The 16,627-nt window shown below is 37.0% G+C and overlaps 1 protein-coding gene across 8 annotated transcripts in view; it reads right to left on the bottom strand.

Annotated features, from left to right (window-relative positions):
- Positions 1-491: 491 nt before the first annotated feature.
- Positions 492-16,627, bottom strand: part of rock2b (rho-associated, coiled-coil containing protein kinase 2b) — a 36,846-nt gene continuing 20,710 nt past the window's right edge. Inside the window, exons 19-34 of one of the 8 annotated variants that reach the window (XR_014603404.1) lie at positions 14,601-14,785; positions 13,893-13,962; positions 13,670-13,773; positions 13,271-13,457; positions 13,068-13,161; positions 12,869-12,963; positions 12,536-12,718; positions 12,248-12,419; positions 10,991-11,191; positions 8,315-8,382; positions 8,143-8,231; positions 5,548-5,626; positions 5,189-5,453; positions 4,129-4,405; positions 2,239-2,323; positions 492-1,243 (exon numbers count right to left, since the gene is read on the bottom strand). Coding sequence is in view for 5 of the 8 variants with exons in the window: in XM_084091137.1 (XP_083947263.1) it covers positions 1,648-1,726; positions 4,129-4,405; positions 5,189-5,453; positions 5,548-5,626; positions 8,143-8,231; positions 8,315-8,382; positions 10,991-11,191; positions 12,248-12,419; positions 12,536-12,718; positions 12,869-12,963; positions 13,068-13,161; positions 13,271-13,457; positions 13,670-13,773; positions 13,893-13,962; positions 14,601-14,785 (2,148 nt within the window). In the remaining 3 variants the exon portion in view is untranslated. Of the gene's footprint in view, positions 1,244-1,630; positions 1,727-2,238; positions 2,324-4,128; positions 4,406-5,188; positions 5,454-5,547; positions 5,627-8,142; positions 8,232-8,314; positions 8,383-10,990; positions 11,192-12,247; positions 12,420-12,535; positions 12,719-12,868; positions 12,964-13,067; positions 13,162-13,270; positions 13,458-13,669; positions 13,774-13,892; positions 13,963-14,600; positions 14,786-16,627 lie in introns of those variants that run through there. The other 7 variants (XM_084091137.1, XM_084091138.1, XR_014603405.1 and 4 more) reach the window with 7 other exon arrangements.

Genomic DNA, 16,627 nt, shown 5'->3' on the forward strand with positions numbered 1-16,627 from the left:
TACAAATGGCTGAGGGAGGAAATATGCTAATACAGGACAGTCCGTCAGTGGTTGTTGGCGGAGCATGAGCAATATGACATCATATTGCTCAGAAAATCCAAACGGCTTAATTATTGAGAGTGTTTAGGCTTTTTGAGGATAAAAAAAAATGTAGTGAATGGATATTTTTCATTGTATGGTGGTTGTGTCCACACACTGCAAAGACACATTTAAATGCAAACACCATATAAAAGTGAATTTTGCATCCGATGACCCCTTTAAGTTCTTATGAACAAGTAATGACAATTATGCTAAATGAAGACATTAATGCAATGTTTATCTTAACATAGTTAATCCCTTATCTTAACTTTTAACATTTTTGTGGGGACATGCACAGCCTAGTCCACTCCAGTGGTGATGTCTGCATAATTTTGTATCCTAGAAAGATGTGTTTATAGTTCTATATAAATATTGCAGATGGTTTTGGATCATCACACACAGAGAGTCAGAGGTTTTCCATCAAATAAAGCTTTTTTATTAACAATTTCTCAACAGTTTGTCAGTGGCAACATGACAAAAAATACAGAAAATGTTTGGACCGGAGGTCATCATGTTCCACTATGCATACAGTTGTGTCTAATTTTTGTTACAGCATTTAATAAAATGAACTACAAATAGCATCTTTGCATCATGTCTTCAATAATGCATATATTTTGAGCAGATAGTTCTGACAATAAGTAATGCACCTTGAAAAGCAGTGTCCTTTCATATAGTGCCTGATCAAAAATATAATCTGTTCCACTAAATGTCTTTTTCCTAACAAAAAATAGATATAATACTTGAGTATATAAATTCAGATGATCATATAACTGCAGAACCTAAGTACATATTCTGTTTCAAACACACACAGCCAAACAGACACACTTACTGACAATCTTGTAAGGAAGGAGATAAAAATAACCTCTGAAATTTAAAATGCTTTCACTTTAAAAAACGTTTTTTTTTTTTTTAAAGAATTGTATAAATCTACAAAGACATGAAACACTAAAATTGACTTAAAATTGAAACTACACCCTTTAGAGAATTTATGGTTTGAGCTGTATTAATATTAGACCTACCCAGTCATTTATACTTGTGGAGTTTGGCACTTGAAAGTCCTGCGATTTGCAAAAAACAAAAAAACACACACAAAAAAAACAATGACATTCTCTGCTTTCAAAGTTCCCAGATTGATCATCATTTATCCAGCCTTCACCAATGTTAGCTGAAATTAAGAGAAAGGAGAGAGAGCATTGAGTAAAAAAATAATATAAAAACATCCCAAAATCAAATATGGCAGACACACAGTATTGCATCCCATTTTCTTTTCAACCACAAGCAACAGTTGACATTGCCACAACACCATCAGTTTTCAAATCCACCTTCTTCAAAGTAAGCAAGATGTTTTTAATTGAGCCAAACATGTACACACAAACATGCCCACGCAGATAAGTACCAAACACATTGGCAATATCGAAAAGCTTGCCCTAGTTATAGTCCCTCAAGGGGGACAAAACACACTATTAATACCAAACTTTAAAAAAAATACTTTTAAGCAATAGCATGAACAACACACCGACACAAATACATGCTAAGGCTTCACTGCGGTTACCCCACAAACTCAACTCCTCAGAAGTCTAATACATCGTCATCATCCATTTCAACATCAAAAGACCAACCCCAGTCCTTCAGGCCCAACTCAAGCAATCTGGAACAAAGAGGAGTCATTCGGCCTCATGTACAAATGTCATTAAAGAAGTCAACATTAAAAAACATGATGGCCACCCATGTTTAACTGGAAGAATATCGTTTTTAAGCATTTTAAGTGTTTTCTTTAAGCTCTAAAAAGACGTGGGGTGACAGATGCTGCCCTTCAGATTATTGTAATGTAAAATCAAATTTTACCATGGCAATATTTGGCAGATATTTTCCCCCAAAAACTCTCATGATATTAGTTTTTTTTCTTATTGGAAAAGTATAGGATATTGGTTTGAAAATGTCACAGTTCAGTTAGAATAATATTCCAATAGTATTTAATTAAAAGAGAGACTGCATCGTTAGTGGATGTTTTTTTAATCTGTTGACACTCAAGCAAAGAGGATTTCTGTTTCAGATACATATAGAGAAGAGTACAGACAGCCACACATCTGAAGGTGAGGTTTTAAAGCTGCACAGGCAAGCAGAAAACCTGGTCGATAAGCAGTGATGCAGTGTACTTACTGTCCACACATATGCACAAGTGGGGAAGGTGAAATGTCAAATGTGAACAGGTCAGTGAAGAATGATACGGAGCATGGGGCCAGGGCTATAAAAGTTTAGCAGTACAATGTAAGTAATTGAGAAACTGCACAACTTCATAGCCAAGTCTAAACCAGGTCAACATATAACAGCACTAAAAACAGCAGAATCTACATTTACCTCGATTAAAGCAGTAGTTCACCCAAAAATGAAAATGCTGCCATTATTTTCTCACTCTCTTTTTGTTCCAAACTGGTATGTCATTTTGTCCCCATTGTAACAATCATTTTTTTTTTTTTTAAGAATTTTACACTGCTTTGTTTCTAAGTAACCACAACTGCCAAGCTCTTCACACCAAGAACGATAACTATAAAGATAACAATAATTAAATGAGTGTCCACTCCAGCAGACTGACTGTTCTAAGCACGCACTGCAGGTTTGCTGTCTGACAATTTAAATGCTCAAACTCTTAAAGCAGGGTGGATTCTGACTGGCTGTCAATGTTCTTATCGTTCATCAGCTGGAAAAAATACTTCTGAAAGTGATACCAATTGTTTTTCTGTGCCATTAACGTTATAGTTGTATATGGACTCTGCTATTCTTTTTCCTTTAGAACAATTTTTAGAACTACATATTTATCGTTATCATTAAATTTACCGTCCTTAGACGATAACTGTAACGATAAAAATGGACACAAAACGCCATAAGATTACTGCAAGTAGTGTATTCATTCAGTTCATTTTTGGGTGAACTTTTTCACTAATTTAGCAAATGCTGATATATAAAGCAAAAATAAGGAACTATACAAATATAAGTGATTCATTATAAGAAGCAACATCATTAGCAATGCTGAAATACACATTTTGAAAAGATGAGCTGAAGAGTTCAAGCTAATACAGAAGTGTAATTAGCAGTGGCGTAACTTTGTTTTAAAAAGTGGGTGGGACAGGTGGGGCAGGTAACTAAATCATAAAACAGATGTATGTACAATAACATTACATTACGATGTCCAGCAATCGATTTAAATAGTACAGTGATTGGGTTTAATTAGTCGTTTAATGAGGCCTATTATATGTTGATCCGACTATTTTAAGCGTGTAATTAAATGGTCCAGGGACAGAATTTTCGCCCAGCGTGTCAGAGGTTCTCGGTTCTAACCGCACTCATATATATATATATATATATTTTCTCGATTATGTTTTTCAGTGGTTGTATATCAGGCATGGACACGTTTGTGTGCATTTTGTTTTGTAATTTAACCGGAACGAATAGAGAGTCTCTCCACAACGGATTGAAGCGCGCGTCCGAGTGAAGACAAACACAGTATCTGCGCCACTGATCGCAGCGGCAACGAGCACTTTGATCACTTGATTTCAAAAACAACACATTTCAGCGCTAGATTGCCTCTTATTTGACAAACGAATGAAATTAATGCTCTGGTAGTTAACTGGAGATGTTTTGTTTATTTGTATTGGTACATTCGTGCCGCGAGATGTTTCAAAAGTGGTGGGGACAATATCGACCTTAGCAAAAAGTGGTGGGGACGTGTCCCACCCATCCCACCCGCAAATTACGCCTATGGTAAGTAGGAAACAGTAAAGCAGATTTTAAAGATTATAGAAAAAGCCTTTGTATAAATGGTTATGAATTATGCATTCAGATGTTCATGGAAGAGCTGTGTCATCAAACACTGATAAAAGATCAGCCTATTCAGACAAAATTGTTGTTTAAAAAATGGCATGGATTTGGCCCCTACATTATATCATATTAACAGAACTGTATCATATGTTACATGATAGTGTACCTTCATGTAACAGAACTCTGCCTCAAGCTCCTTTTAATGAACCTGTTGATCTGTCAAGTGGTTCTCACCTGGTCTTGGTTGAGGGCTGCTGTCTGGTGGAATGCACTTTGACGGCTCCTCTGTGTGAAAGCCTGGGAGATGAATGGGAGGACAGAGGAGGAGAGGGCACAGGGGACAGGCCAGTTGGTGACGCCTCAGAGGCGGGAGAGGCTATAGCTATGCTTGAGGAGTGGGCTATAGGTTTACGCGGGACCCGCTTGAGTAATCGGTTGACCCATTTCTGCTGCTCTTCTGTGGAGTTGGCCAGCAGCAGCAGCTCTTTCGCAGTGGACATATCATAGTTCACTGGAGAGAGAAAAAGGCCAAACAAAACAGGTTAGTTTCAACCCAAAGTACACAATGGGGATGTACAAAAGTCCATGTTTAAATAAATAAAACTTTCTACAAAATTATTAAGCAGCACAATTGTTTTCAACATTGACAATAATAAGAAATGTTTCTTAAGCACCAAATCAGCATATTAGAATGATTTCTGAAGGATCATGAGACACTGAAGACTGGAGTAATGATGCTGATTTTTTTTTTGCCATCATAAGAATAAATTACATTTACAACAAAATATATTAAAAATAGTAAACAACAATTGTAGTTTATTTCAATAACATTTTCTGTGAATATTACAGTTTTTACTGTATTTTTGATCAAATAAATGCAGCCTTGGTGAGCATAATAGACTTCTACTCATCTACTAAATCTTACTTTTTAATGATAGAGTAAATAAATAAATACATAAACAATAAGAATAAAAAAATAAATAATTGAATAAATAGTATAAAAAATATTTTATAGCCACAATCTTTATCTATAATGCAGTTATAATATATTATACTCTCTCTCTCTCTCTCTCTCTCTCTCTCTCTCTCTATATATATATATATATATATATATATATATATATATATATATATATATATATATATATATATATATATAGTATAACATTGAAAAATTACAAATATAATATGAAAAAAATTATATATATTAATTATAATTATTATATAGCAGAGCAAATTATTAAATATTCTAATGTTTAAAAAGCTACAGTGAGTGTGACCGTGACCTCCTGACCTCTGCAAGGAGCAAGGACCTCTTCCTTGTGATCTATGTGGTCTTTATGGCATTTAACTCGGCAGCGCCTGCACTCCAGGGCTGGTGGGGGTTTGAAGACGTGCCACAGAGGCCTTGGACATGCTTCACAGCTAGAGGGGAAGTGGTAAAGTGTGAGCACGAACTCGTGACCTTTGTGTGGGATATAGGACGTCCTTTCAGCTGCTAATAAGGGTTCCACAGCAAGCTCTTCTTTCTTGCTCTCCCCCTCATTAGCATATAATATCTACATACAGAACAGAAGATGAAAACTGAGGTTTAATAAGGTTCATATCAAAGCATGCTACAACATTTCTTGTAGGACAAATGAATCATGTTACCTGGAAGATGCGTGGGATTTCTCTGGGATCTGCACGGTACACGTCTGTCTGAGTGACAGGTCTCACATGGAAGAGTTTGCTAAGAGGGGAAAAGGAGACATTAAAAATAAAGGCTTATGGTGTGCAAGAGAGCAGTAAATGTGTGTACTCAAAAATATTTAGGCCTAAATTTAATATTTATGTAATTGAATCACGTATAAAATTTCCATCCATTTGGATTACACAGATTTTAACATAAACACATAAACAAACTATTAGAGTGGTGCAGGGATGATGTATTTTTGTAGGCCAAAACCTGGAAACTTCGTCCTGAAGTTCGTTTTTGAATGGGTTTTTGGTTAAATGCTTTAAATAAGGACTGAGGAGAACACAAGCTCAAGATATTTTCACGTTTTATTCTACAATATGACATACATCAGTAATACCCTCTTGTGATTTTTTTTAAAGCCTTTACTTGTCTTGTAAAAGGCAGTTGCTAACAAGAGATTGTCGGGGATGTTAAACATGATCACGCCAAACAGGTAAACTCATCTAAAAAGTTGTATTTATTTGACTATCACTTGATTTAAATACACAATAACCAAGTTTATATATTTATCATTAAATCAATTCAATTACTTTCAATCTCATACATTTGTACTAAATGAATATTGCTTGTTCCACAGCTAGCCATATTTTAACCATGTTCATACTTTTTAACTCAATAAATGTAATTGTTTTGAACAGTTTTAAGCTGATTCGTTTGAACAAATGCAGTTTGAAAATATGATTTAAATATCAATATATCATATTGATATATCGATATTTTAAATATCATCAAATAGATGCAAATTGTTAATAAACCAAATATGCCTTTGAGTGCAGATATCTTGCTCGTTTCATTGATGACTGATAAATACACGGGTTTCTTGTATACAAACAATACCGGATGCGCGCGCATCCAGGAGGCAGAAAACCGCTAGCTGTTATGCCGAGTTCTGTAAAAGAACATTGTAATTAACGTAGATTTCGCATTGTTTGTAATTTCTTGTTGACTCAATAATAAACTGCAATTTCAGAGTTGGATCTGTTTGTTTGTGTTTCATATTAATATAACATTATGTAAAACGTCCAACTGTTTACGAATCAAAATCCGGACATACTGTGATGTATGTATGAATTATCATGTTAGACTAAGTTAGTAATGTAATTAGGGTGACCACCATCAAACAAACCAAATGTGGGACGATTATAAGTTTGTGTGGGACAATGTGGGACATGTTATCAACACCAAAACATAACCTGAAACTGTTATATAATGTTTATCTAATTTAATAAAAACATTTGTATTCTGCCTTTCAGCTGATAAAAATTCTTTGTTCTTTAGTTCCTTTCCTTCCAGAAAACACCATTACATCACTATGTAACATAACATGTCTTTATTTTACATGTCATTTAAATTCAACATCACTGAGCCCAAAGGCAGCAGGCATCATGCGCATATATATCTATATATATATATATATAATTTATTATTATTATTATTATTTTTGAAACAGTTCTGACCAACTCCAACTAAAACCCAACAAAATAAACAATGAACAAATAAAATATAAAACATGAAATTAGATCATTGACAGTCTTATATATTAAGAATATATTAAACCAAAAACGTTCATATTTTTTAGAAAGGATGTGAATTAAAACAACCACAGCAGGCAACAAGTTGATAAATTCTGTTAAATTTAAATTTACCAAATTATCTATTTGTTTTCTGACAGGAAACACATGGAACGAATACACCGCTCCACATTTTGATTGACAGCCGTCACAACCTAGTGACCGTGTTTACTCCTTTCCTTTCAACCATTGGATAGGATTTAAAAAACGGCTGTTGTATTTGTACTTCTGACGAAGCGCTGTTAAATATAGGTGAAAAACTACGCCGCAAAAAGAATAAATAAAACTTACTCTCAGCAATGGTGAGATCTTGCCGGATCCCTACGCAATACATGACGATCTTTGGATTGTGGATGACAAGAAGTGGCCAGCAATTGTATGGCCTGATATATAGCCATAATTATCTTATTCAAGCAAGTGTGTATACAAGAGAAATGATTAGAGCGTACAAATCCCTTGATGCATACAACTACGTGCTATGTGGTCATGTGCAGCTCGTCAAATTATGAATATAAAGAATATAGCAGCTAATACAACTTCCTCCTTCTGTCCCACTCTTCCATTTGCCTAGATTTGGAATTACTTGCAACATGTATAATTTAAATGAGCAGATAAAACACAACAGATAGACCTGCATGTAAATAAATTACGCAACAACTCCTTGGTATTTTGACTTAGCGACAATACCACCACTATGCTACTAGCCTAAACCCTTTACTCCAGTACGAAGACCGCGGGTCTTTCTGCCTCCTGGTTGCGTGCGCAAGCAGTGATGACGTCGCCGAGAAATCCATGTATATGCATCACATTAAGTGTATTGGTTTGTGTAAACTGTGTAATGCAAATGAATGGACATTTTTTATGCAATTTAAATACATAAATCGTAAATTTAGGCCAAGATATTTTTTGATTGTGAGTAGCATTTTCCAAACTCACTCTATGTCCAGAATCATGAAGGGGCTGGCCTGCTCTCTCTCTTGCTCTGAGTCATAAAACAGGATCTTCTTGCTGCTGACCACCACATACTGCAATTTACACAGAGATACATGCAAAGATGATCAGACAGGGTTTGTTGATGTGATGTGAGTGTGTATGTTTAAACCTTTACCTTCTTTTCCCATCCAAACCGTTTGGTGTTTTTGGTAGACATTGAGAGCCATCCCTCAAGACTAGAATCTGTGGTTTAAAAAACAACAACAGAAGAGTATTTTATACATTAGAGAACCACACAGGTTTGAATATGATAAGCAGAGCAAATTTTTCTTAAAGCAATTTCAGAACCTTCAGAAACATCTTTCCCATGTGCAGAATGCAACCTGTACTAGAAGTCTCTTGGAATAAAAAGGTTTTGCTTTCTGGAGTGTTAAAAGTGCAGTATGTGATTTCTGAGAAATGCTGTTGAAATTGGATCGGAACATGCACCACAACACACTTATGATGGGGGAGGAGAGAGCGAGCAAGAGGGAGATTTGAAGAAAGACTTAAAAAAAGAATGGCTGAGAGATATTACCAAAGAGAAAAGGTCAGAGGAATATCACTGGGCTATGAAGGGCTATGATCAGGCATAAGCTTTTTTACCAGCGTTAATATAAGAAAAGCTTTCCAAAGCTGGAGAGACCTACGGCCTGAAAACGGATGCAGAGATTGCGTTGTTTCTGCTCCATACCTGAGTAACATTGGTTTTACTGTGTTTCACAGAATCAAGATATGTTTCTGTAATGTTAGCTGTAGAAACAGGACAGTTTTGAGTCTCATTGTCTGGAGCTGGTGTGCCGCTGGCGACTAACAACAAACTCTTACTTGTATATACTCTTGTGTACTGTATGTTAAATTTTTGTTCTTTCTTTGTAGTTCGTTAGTTATCTTCGCTTTACTTTCCGCGAAGCATTATTTGCTTCACTTCAGCTATGATAGAGACATCCACTCTTGCATTGCGTGTTTATGCATTTTGGGGGTGGAGAAATGAAGGAAGCGGTGTATTTGTTTGGGTTGATTTCAGATATCAACACTGTTTCTCAGAAATCGCTGACTGCACCTTTAATGGACTGTTTTAAAACACGCAAGGTGAGTAGTGTGATTATGTGCAAATAATGTCACAACTAATGAGCATCACACCATGTTGGAAAGTGTGGCTGTGGTTCAAAACATAGTGCAGTGGTTCCCAACCTCTGTCTTAAGCCACGTTTCCACCGCAGGAACTTTCCCTAGAAACTAGGTACTTTGGGGTGGTCCTCGATGTGTTTCGACCGCAGGAACCAGGGTCTAAATTAAGTTCCGGGTAAAAATTCCCCCTCAGAAAGTCCCTGCTTGCGAGGTAGTACTTTTTCAAAGTTCAGGAAGTTTCAGGGGTGGGAGTTGGGTGCTGAACATGCTGATTGGTTGAGTTCATGCCGCATTTTGATTGGTTGGCAGCATTTCATTTCAACCACCATTTTAAAAAATCTGTTGCGATGCGTGCAGTCCTACTTCACCGGACTAATTTGCCAAATCTTCATGGTACTTTAGACCGCGGTGGGAACACAGAAATCAACAGGTCTGGGGGAAAAAAAGTTCCTGGGACAAATTGTTCTGGGTAATTTCGGTGGAAACACGGCTTTGCATACTCCAACAGCCCCATTAGGGCTTCATCATCATCAAAACAGAACTGTTGCAGAGAGGATATATTCTGCTATGAGCGTCATCAACACAATTAACTCAACTTAATATCTAAACTATTTTTGGTAACATTATTTTGCAGTGTTCTTGTTACATATGTTACATGTACTTACTGTAGAAATAACAGTAAATTATGCTAACGCTAAACTAAACCCTTTTCTTAACCCTAACCTTATAGTAAGACCTATTATGCCCTTTTTCAAAGACTTAAATTTGTTTTGTGGGGTCTACTAGAATAAGTAATAATGTTTGATTGTTCAAAAAACACATTCTTTTTAACACATTTAGCACACTGCAGCAAGCTCTTTTAATTTACAGCCTGTCAGTAATGCTTTATTTAGTTCCAGTCTCTATGAAGCCCCTTCTTCCAAAAAGCACAAAGTGCTCTAATTGGTCAGCTGGACCAGTGTGTTGTGACTGACCACGCCCCTTACACAACAGCAAGTTTCAACACACTACTAACGTGTCAACCAGGCCTTGCCCCTTTTATTTTGTATGCCTTGGGTGGGAATTATTTTATTGAGGAATATTGTGACGTTCGTTCCCAGAAGAAAACTCAAGACTACAATTGAGGGGTTTCAGGGAGTTCAGGAACAGTGCTTTCTGATATAGAGAATAACTCCCTTTGGAGTAACTTTGTGCTTTGTAACTTTGCAGACCTTTTTCATGTTTAAACGACAACATTACACACTGAAGAAAGTTGAAAATGCAAAAAAGCATAATAGGTCCTCTTTAAATTTCTCAGCATGTTATGCCATTAAATACATAAATTAATCAATAAATAAATATTGTTGTTAAGTATTTGCATTATTTGACATACCTAATCATTTTTAAGTAATTTTATATAGGTTGAACAAAGCAATTATAGGTTATAGGTTAAATAAAGCAAAAGAGAAATATTTCCAAGTACTTCTAGAAACCTGCTTGGGGTATGTGTATACCTGGTTGGAAATCACTGACCTAGTGAGCTGCCTACCAAGTCATCATTTTTAGGCATCATAGGCTCATTTGAACCTTCACTACGCCCAAAAGTGCTGTCTAGGTGTTTAGTATTCAAACTCCACACTGCATAAAAGTGAACGAGAGCAAGGGGCAGTATGCGTGCTAATTTGTTTCCATGCAGGGTCACCTGCAGTCACTTGCTCATTAGGCTTCTCATATGTCAGGGCAGGCCTTTGCCTCCACTCGTCTTCCTCATCCTCCTCTTCCTCTGAGTCGGAGGGGAAGCAAGAAGTGATCTGGCATGGCCGGGTATCAATACACACTGACTTGGAGCTCCGTTGGTACGTGAAGGACATAGACTCCGAGGTGTGTGAGTGTGTGATGCGCACTACACCGGCATCAAGGTGAGTGGGAAGGAATGAAAGAAGAATAAGGTAAAGAAGCAAAAGGATGCATCAATTTAGAAGTGAAACAGAAAAATGAAAGTGAAAAGGAAAACAGGAAAAAGAAGAAAACCAAGTAGGAGTTATGTGTATTGATTATGTTATGTGTATTGATTATGTTATGTGTTCTAGGTTCAGTGGATATTTGTGGATATGAAATATAATCCTGTGCACATTATAGGATTAACACATAATCCTGTGTGAATTTGTATGGGGACAACCTTAATAAGACATTAAATTTAATTTAAATGAAGTTAATTAATGAAAGAAATGAAAGAAAGGATATATATATATATATATATATATATATATATATATATATATATATATATATATATATATATATATATAAACAGATAGATAGATAGATAGATAGATCGATAAACTTCCATACTTTCAGTATCATCAACAGCTATCGCATTGCTCAAGAGCTAATTACCCTCCTCCATCCCCAGCTCCTCTCGTCCAGTCACGATTTGGCATTCTGATTCCTCTTTGAATCAGACTAAATTCTTGAATTATGTTGTACATTAAAATATTGAATTAATTATATATTTGCAATACATTCATGTTGGTTCTGTTCGGGTTACTCTAAGGGAGGTTATTGCTGCTCTTATCCATGCTAGGCTGCATGGATGCGCAGGGAGTTCTTGCCCAGAAAAGAACCCTACCGAAATGAAAGGATGAATAAATAAATGACAATTGATTTGCCGGGTGTTTTGAAGTTTGTTTTGAACAAACTTAGAAGTGGGTGCTTCTAAAAAAACAGTGAAGTTTTGAGTCATTATATACTAAAATTATACATTTATATTGTCTGGTTTGTAATAACAGAATATATTTTATGGTTCTAAATGGATTACATGAAAGACAAAAATTACTATTCAGGGTTTTACTAAAAGCATTTGGGGCTTAAGCTCACCATAGCACCAATTATGGCACATGAATGATAATAAACACATTAGGCCGTCCTGTGCTTGATGGGACGTAACCTGGATAGTTACCTGGATAAGCATCTTCACCCTCCAGGTCGTTTCCCGTGCTACTGATGCTGGTGGTGTCCAAAGAATGGATGCTCAGAGAAGTGATCTGACAGCGCAGACGCTCAATATCACTGTCTTTACTGTCCAGGGCCATCTGCATCTCCAGTCGGACCTGAGACTCCTCTGCTATCATCTGCAAAGAGAACAACACTTCTTCTGTGCTTTGTTTATTTAAGTATTGTACGTAGACCGGTGAATAGGTTTTCTAGTGGTTACGTTTCTTTTGCATTTATATTTAATGTCACTTACAGCCTGCATATCATTCATTTCTTTCTGGTATTTGAAGATGGTCTGGTTGAGTTTTTCTTTCTCGGTGCGGAGCTGCAGCTGGAGCTGTCTGTTCTCCTTCTCCTTCCTTCGGATGTCACTGTTGTTACCTTGCTGTGGCCTGACATCAGTTTTCTTCATAACCTCTGCCAGCTTGTTTATAGCCTACAATACAGACATCTGATGCTATAATATACCTGAGACATGCTAGTAACACCTATTTTAAACTATGAAAATAATGGAGTAACATGTATAGTTACAAACCCTTGATTACAATTCAATAAACCTTAAGTTAGGTGTTTCTCCAAAACACACCTGAATCTTGAGGGTTTTCTCAGACTGTATCTGCTTCTCTAGGGACAGTGTCAAAGATTTAATCTGTTTCTCTTCTTCTTTGACCATCTCCAGCTCTGTGTATATACATTTATAAATGTTAAAGCACATATATTAAAATATATGGACATTATAACATCAATCCATTCATATTTTATATTAACTTCTGCAACATACTCACTTTGCTGTAGGTGTTTGAACTTATTGTTGAGCTCCTCTTTCTCACAAGCCAAGTTGGCCACATCCGCAGTGAGTGTGCGGTTTGATTCCTCCAGCTTATATTATGTAGAAGATTAAATTAAAATGAATTAATGTTTATGTTGTGTGGACACATGCACACATTCACACACATATATATCCATTCTTATACTCTTGTATTCTCACCGAGCTGATGGTATTGTCCTTTTCGCAGAGTTCCTGCCGATGTCTGGCAATCATATCTTTGATCTCCAGCTCCTTCATGATCTTTTCTTTCTCCAGGTCTGAGTACTGCTCCTCAGCGATGGAGCGCGCCAACTGTTCAGAATCTGCCTTCGTAAGGCTTGCCTCTAGCTGTGTTGCTAACGAGTCTCTATATAAACACACACAAAACAGTTTGTATTGAACGAGAGTTCAGCATATTGTATAAATTATGTTAATTCATCCTTAACTAATTGCATCTAATTACCTTACTTTTCATCTAACCTTTCTCTAATTGATATGGTTTCACCTTTTAAAAAAAGGATAAGCCCTTTGATATGTCCCGACATCCTTTTTTAATAGCAAAAACACACACACACACACCTCTCTTCTAGCAGATCCGCTAGTCTCTGCTGAATATCTTTGTAGAGTTTAGCCTTTTCATCATTCTCCTCTTTCAGCTCTCGAATCTGAGTTTTATACAGTTTCTGGAATCAAGGAAAATTTTTAATTTAAAAACAAATATGAGCACACAGATACACAAACCAATCCAAATACATCCCTCCACATATTCACTGGCAAAACATGATAAAGCTGGCAGACATACTGTGAAGTACTGCTCTGCCTCCAACTGGTCCTTCAGCTCTTTCAACTGTATGTCAGCTTCTTCTCTTTCCCTGGTTGGACACAGAGAAAAGAGATTTTTTATAGCATGCTGATCCTCAGTGAATAATATTTGTGTGTACTATGAATTATACTTATTAGTGTATCGCTTTGTAAGTTCAGCAAACAGGCTAAAGGCCTGTTCAGACAAAGAACGATAACTATAATGATAAATATAACTATACATTTATAATAATCATTCTAATTCTATGAGAATAGGGACATCCACACAACAACTACAGTATAATGATAACACAGAGGAACAATATCATTGTAATCACTTTCAGAACGATTTTGTTTCCAGCTGATGAATGATAAAAACACTGACAGCCGATTAGAAACCAATTAGAAACCACCCGAATTAAAAGAACTTGAGCAGCAGCTATGATATAACTGCAAAAAATAAAATAAAAAGAATGTTATCATATGGTGTAGGTGCTAATATATTTATTGTTATAGGTGTGAATGTGCATTAACACGCAACTTATGAAAACTTATTTAATAACTTAAACTTAAACTTATTTAATATCAGAATTTTGCTGTACATTTTATTATCTTATGTACATCTTATCTAAGATAGATAGATAGATATCACTACTCACTAAACACTAGTATCAGCATTGAAAAAATTGTGGATCACGAAGTCATTCACCTGCGCAGTTCCTGATTTAGTTTTTCCAGGCTGAGTTTGAGCTCCAGCAGATGATTGAGTTCCTGTTTGAGCTGTTTCTCCGAGGAGCGTAGGGTGCTGATCTCCTCCCTCTGAACTTTGAGATCATTCTGACACAGAGTCTTCCTCTGAGTCTCCTGATGCACACGCACATTTAGCACCTCCACCTGACACACACGCACACACACACACACACACAGACTGGATTCAATCAAATATCTTGGACTTCCCATGAACTATGTGATGCATAAATGTAATTTGGGCCCGAGCACCGATGGTGAGAGGACCCTATTGTTTTTGCTCCGTTTATTAGGGCCCGAGCACCGATGGTGAGAGGACCCTATTGTTTTTGCTCCGTTTATTAGGGCCCAAGCCCTGAAAAGGCGAAGGCCCTATTGTTTTCGGTAGGATTATTATTAGGGCCCAAGCCCTGAAAGGGCGAAGGCCCTATTGTTTTCGGTAGGATTATTTGTTATTAGGGCCCAAGCCCTGAAAGGGCGAAAGCCCTATTGTTTTCGTTAGGATTATTAGGGCCCAAGCCCTGAAAGGGCGCAGAGCCCTATTGTTTTCGTTAGGATTATTAGGGCCCAAGCCCTGAAAGGGCGCAGAGCCCTATTGTTTTCGGTAGGATTATTAGGGCCCAAGCCCTGAAATGGCGAAGGCCCTATTGTTTTCGTTAGGATTATTATTATTATTATTATTAGGGCCCAAGCCCTGAAAGGGCGAAGGCCCTATTGTTTTCGGTAGGATTATTAGGGCCCAAGCCCTGAAAGGGCGAAGGGAAATGTGTGCTGTGGAATTTGATGTACTCCTCCTAGGGAATTCATCCAATCACCTCCAAACTCGGTCAGCATGAAGTCAAGACATTGAGGATGCTAAATTGCGGACAGATTTTTGATATCTCGAACGGTTTGGCCGTGGCGAGGAAACGAATTTATGGCGAATAAAGGACACAGGAAGTGTATTGTAACTTCAGCATACATTAACTGATCTTGATTAAACTTCAGCAGTGTGTTCGTTGTAAGAGGCCGATCACACAGATGTGACTATTGTGAGTCAAAGTTATAGCGCCACCAACAGTCTCAACTAATCGAGCCACGAACGCCGTCGATAGGATAGCTGGTCGATAGGAATTACGTTTGTGAAATCTAACGTAGCACGGCGTTCGTGGCTCGATTAGTCGAGACTGTTTTCCAAGATGGATCCTGCATGTCAACGCGTAATGTACTGTCTTTATAAAGTATCTTCTTATTAAACTGTCTGTACACTTACAAAGTTCTCAATGCTTCGGTTTGTATGTAAGGACCCTCATTATGTTACCGTGTTAGTGTGAGGCTATTTTGAGCCTTGTTAGTGGTATTAACTAGCGATTTATTTTTACTTACTCTGTGCCCCATATACTAGTGTTATGAGCTAATCTGTTTTTAAAGATAAAACTCTTTACATTCGATTTTCATGAAAACGCATCGCAGGGAACGATCGACTCGGTAACCATGTGTTAATTAACCCCAGGTTCATTTTTCACTGGATTTGTCCTTTAACTGATCTTGATGAAACTTCAGCAGTGTGTTCGTGGTAAGAGGCCGGTCAGATGGATGCAACTATTGTGAGTCAAAGTTATAGCGCCACCAACTGGCAGCAGGAAGTGTGTCACTTTCAAAATGCTTTTGACAAAAGAGGGGGGGTTAGTTTTACCCACAATTACAAACATCAGTACGTATATTGTTCTCATCGAGCCGGACAACTTTCTAAATTACAGTTATTAGCTCTGACCAACAGGAAGTCAGATATTTTGGTTTGAATGTGGATTTTTTGGATATGTCAGACTCTGAGTTTTTAGCTACTCCTCCTAAGTGGTTTATTTTATTCACACCAAACTTTTTCAACATGATAAAAATACATTAAAGATATATATATATATATATATATATATATATATATATATATATATATAGCTGCGAGCAGTGATGAAGGGCCAAAGCCGGCGGCACCGCCACCCCGGTGCCTTT

The sequence above is a fragment of the Abramis brama genome (assembly GCF_963993115.1).
Source record: "Abramis brama genome assembly, chromosome: 18".
NCBI lineage: Eukaryota > Metazoa > Chordata > Actinopteri > Cypriniformes > Leuciscidae > Abramis > Abramis brama.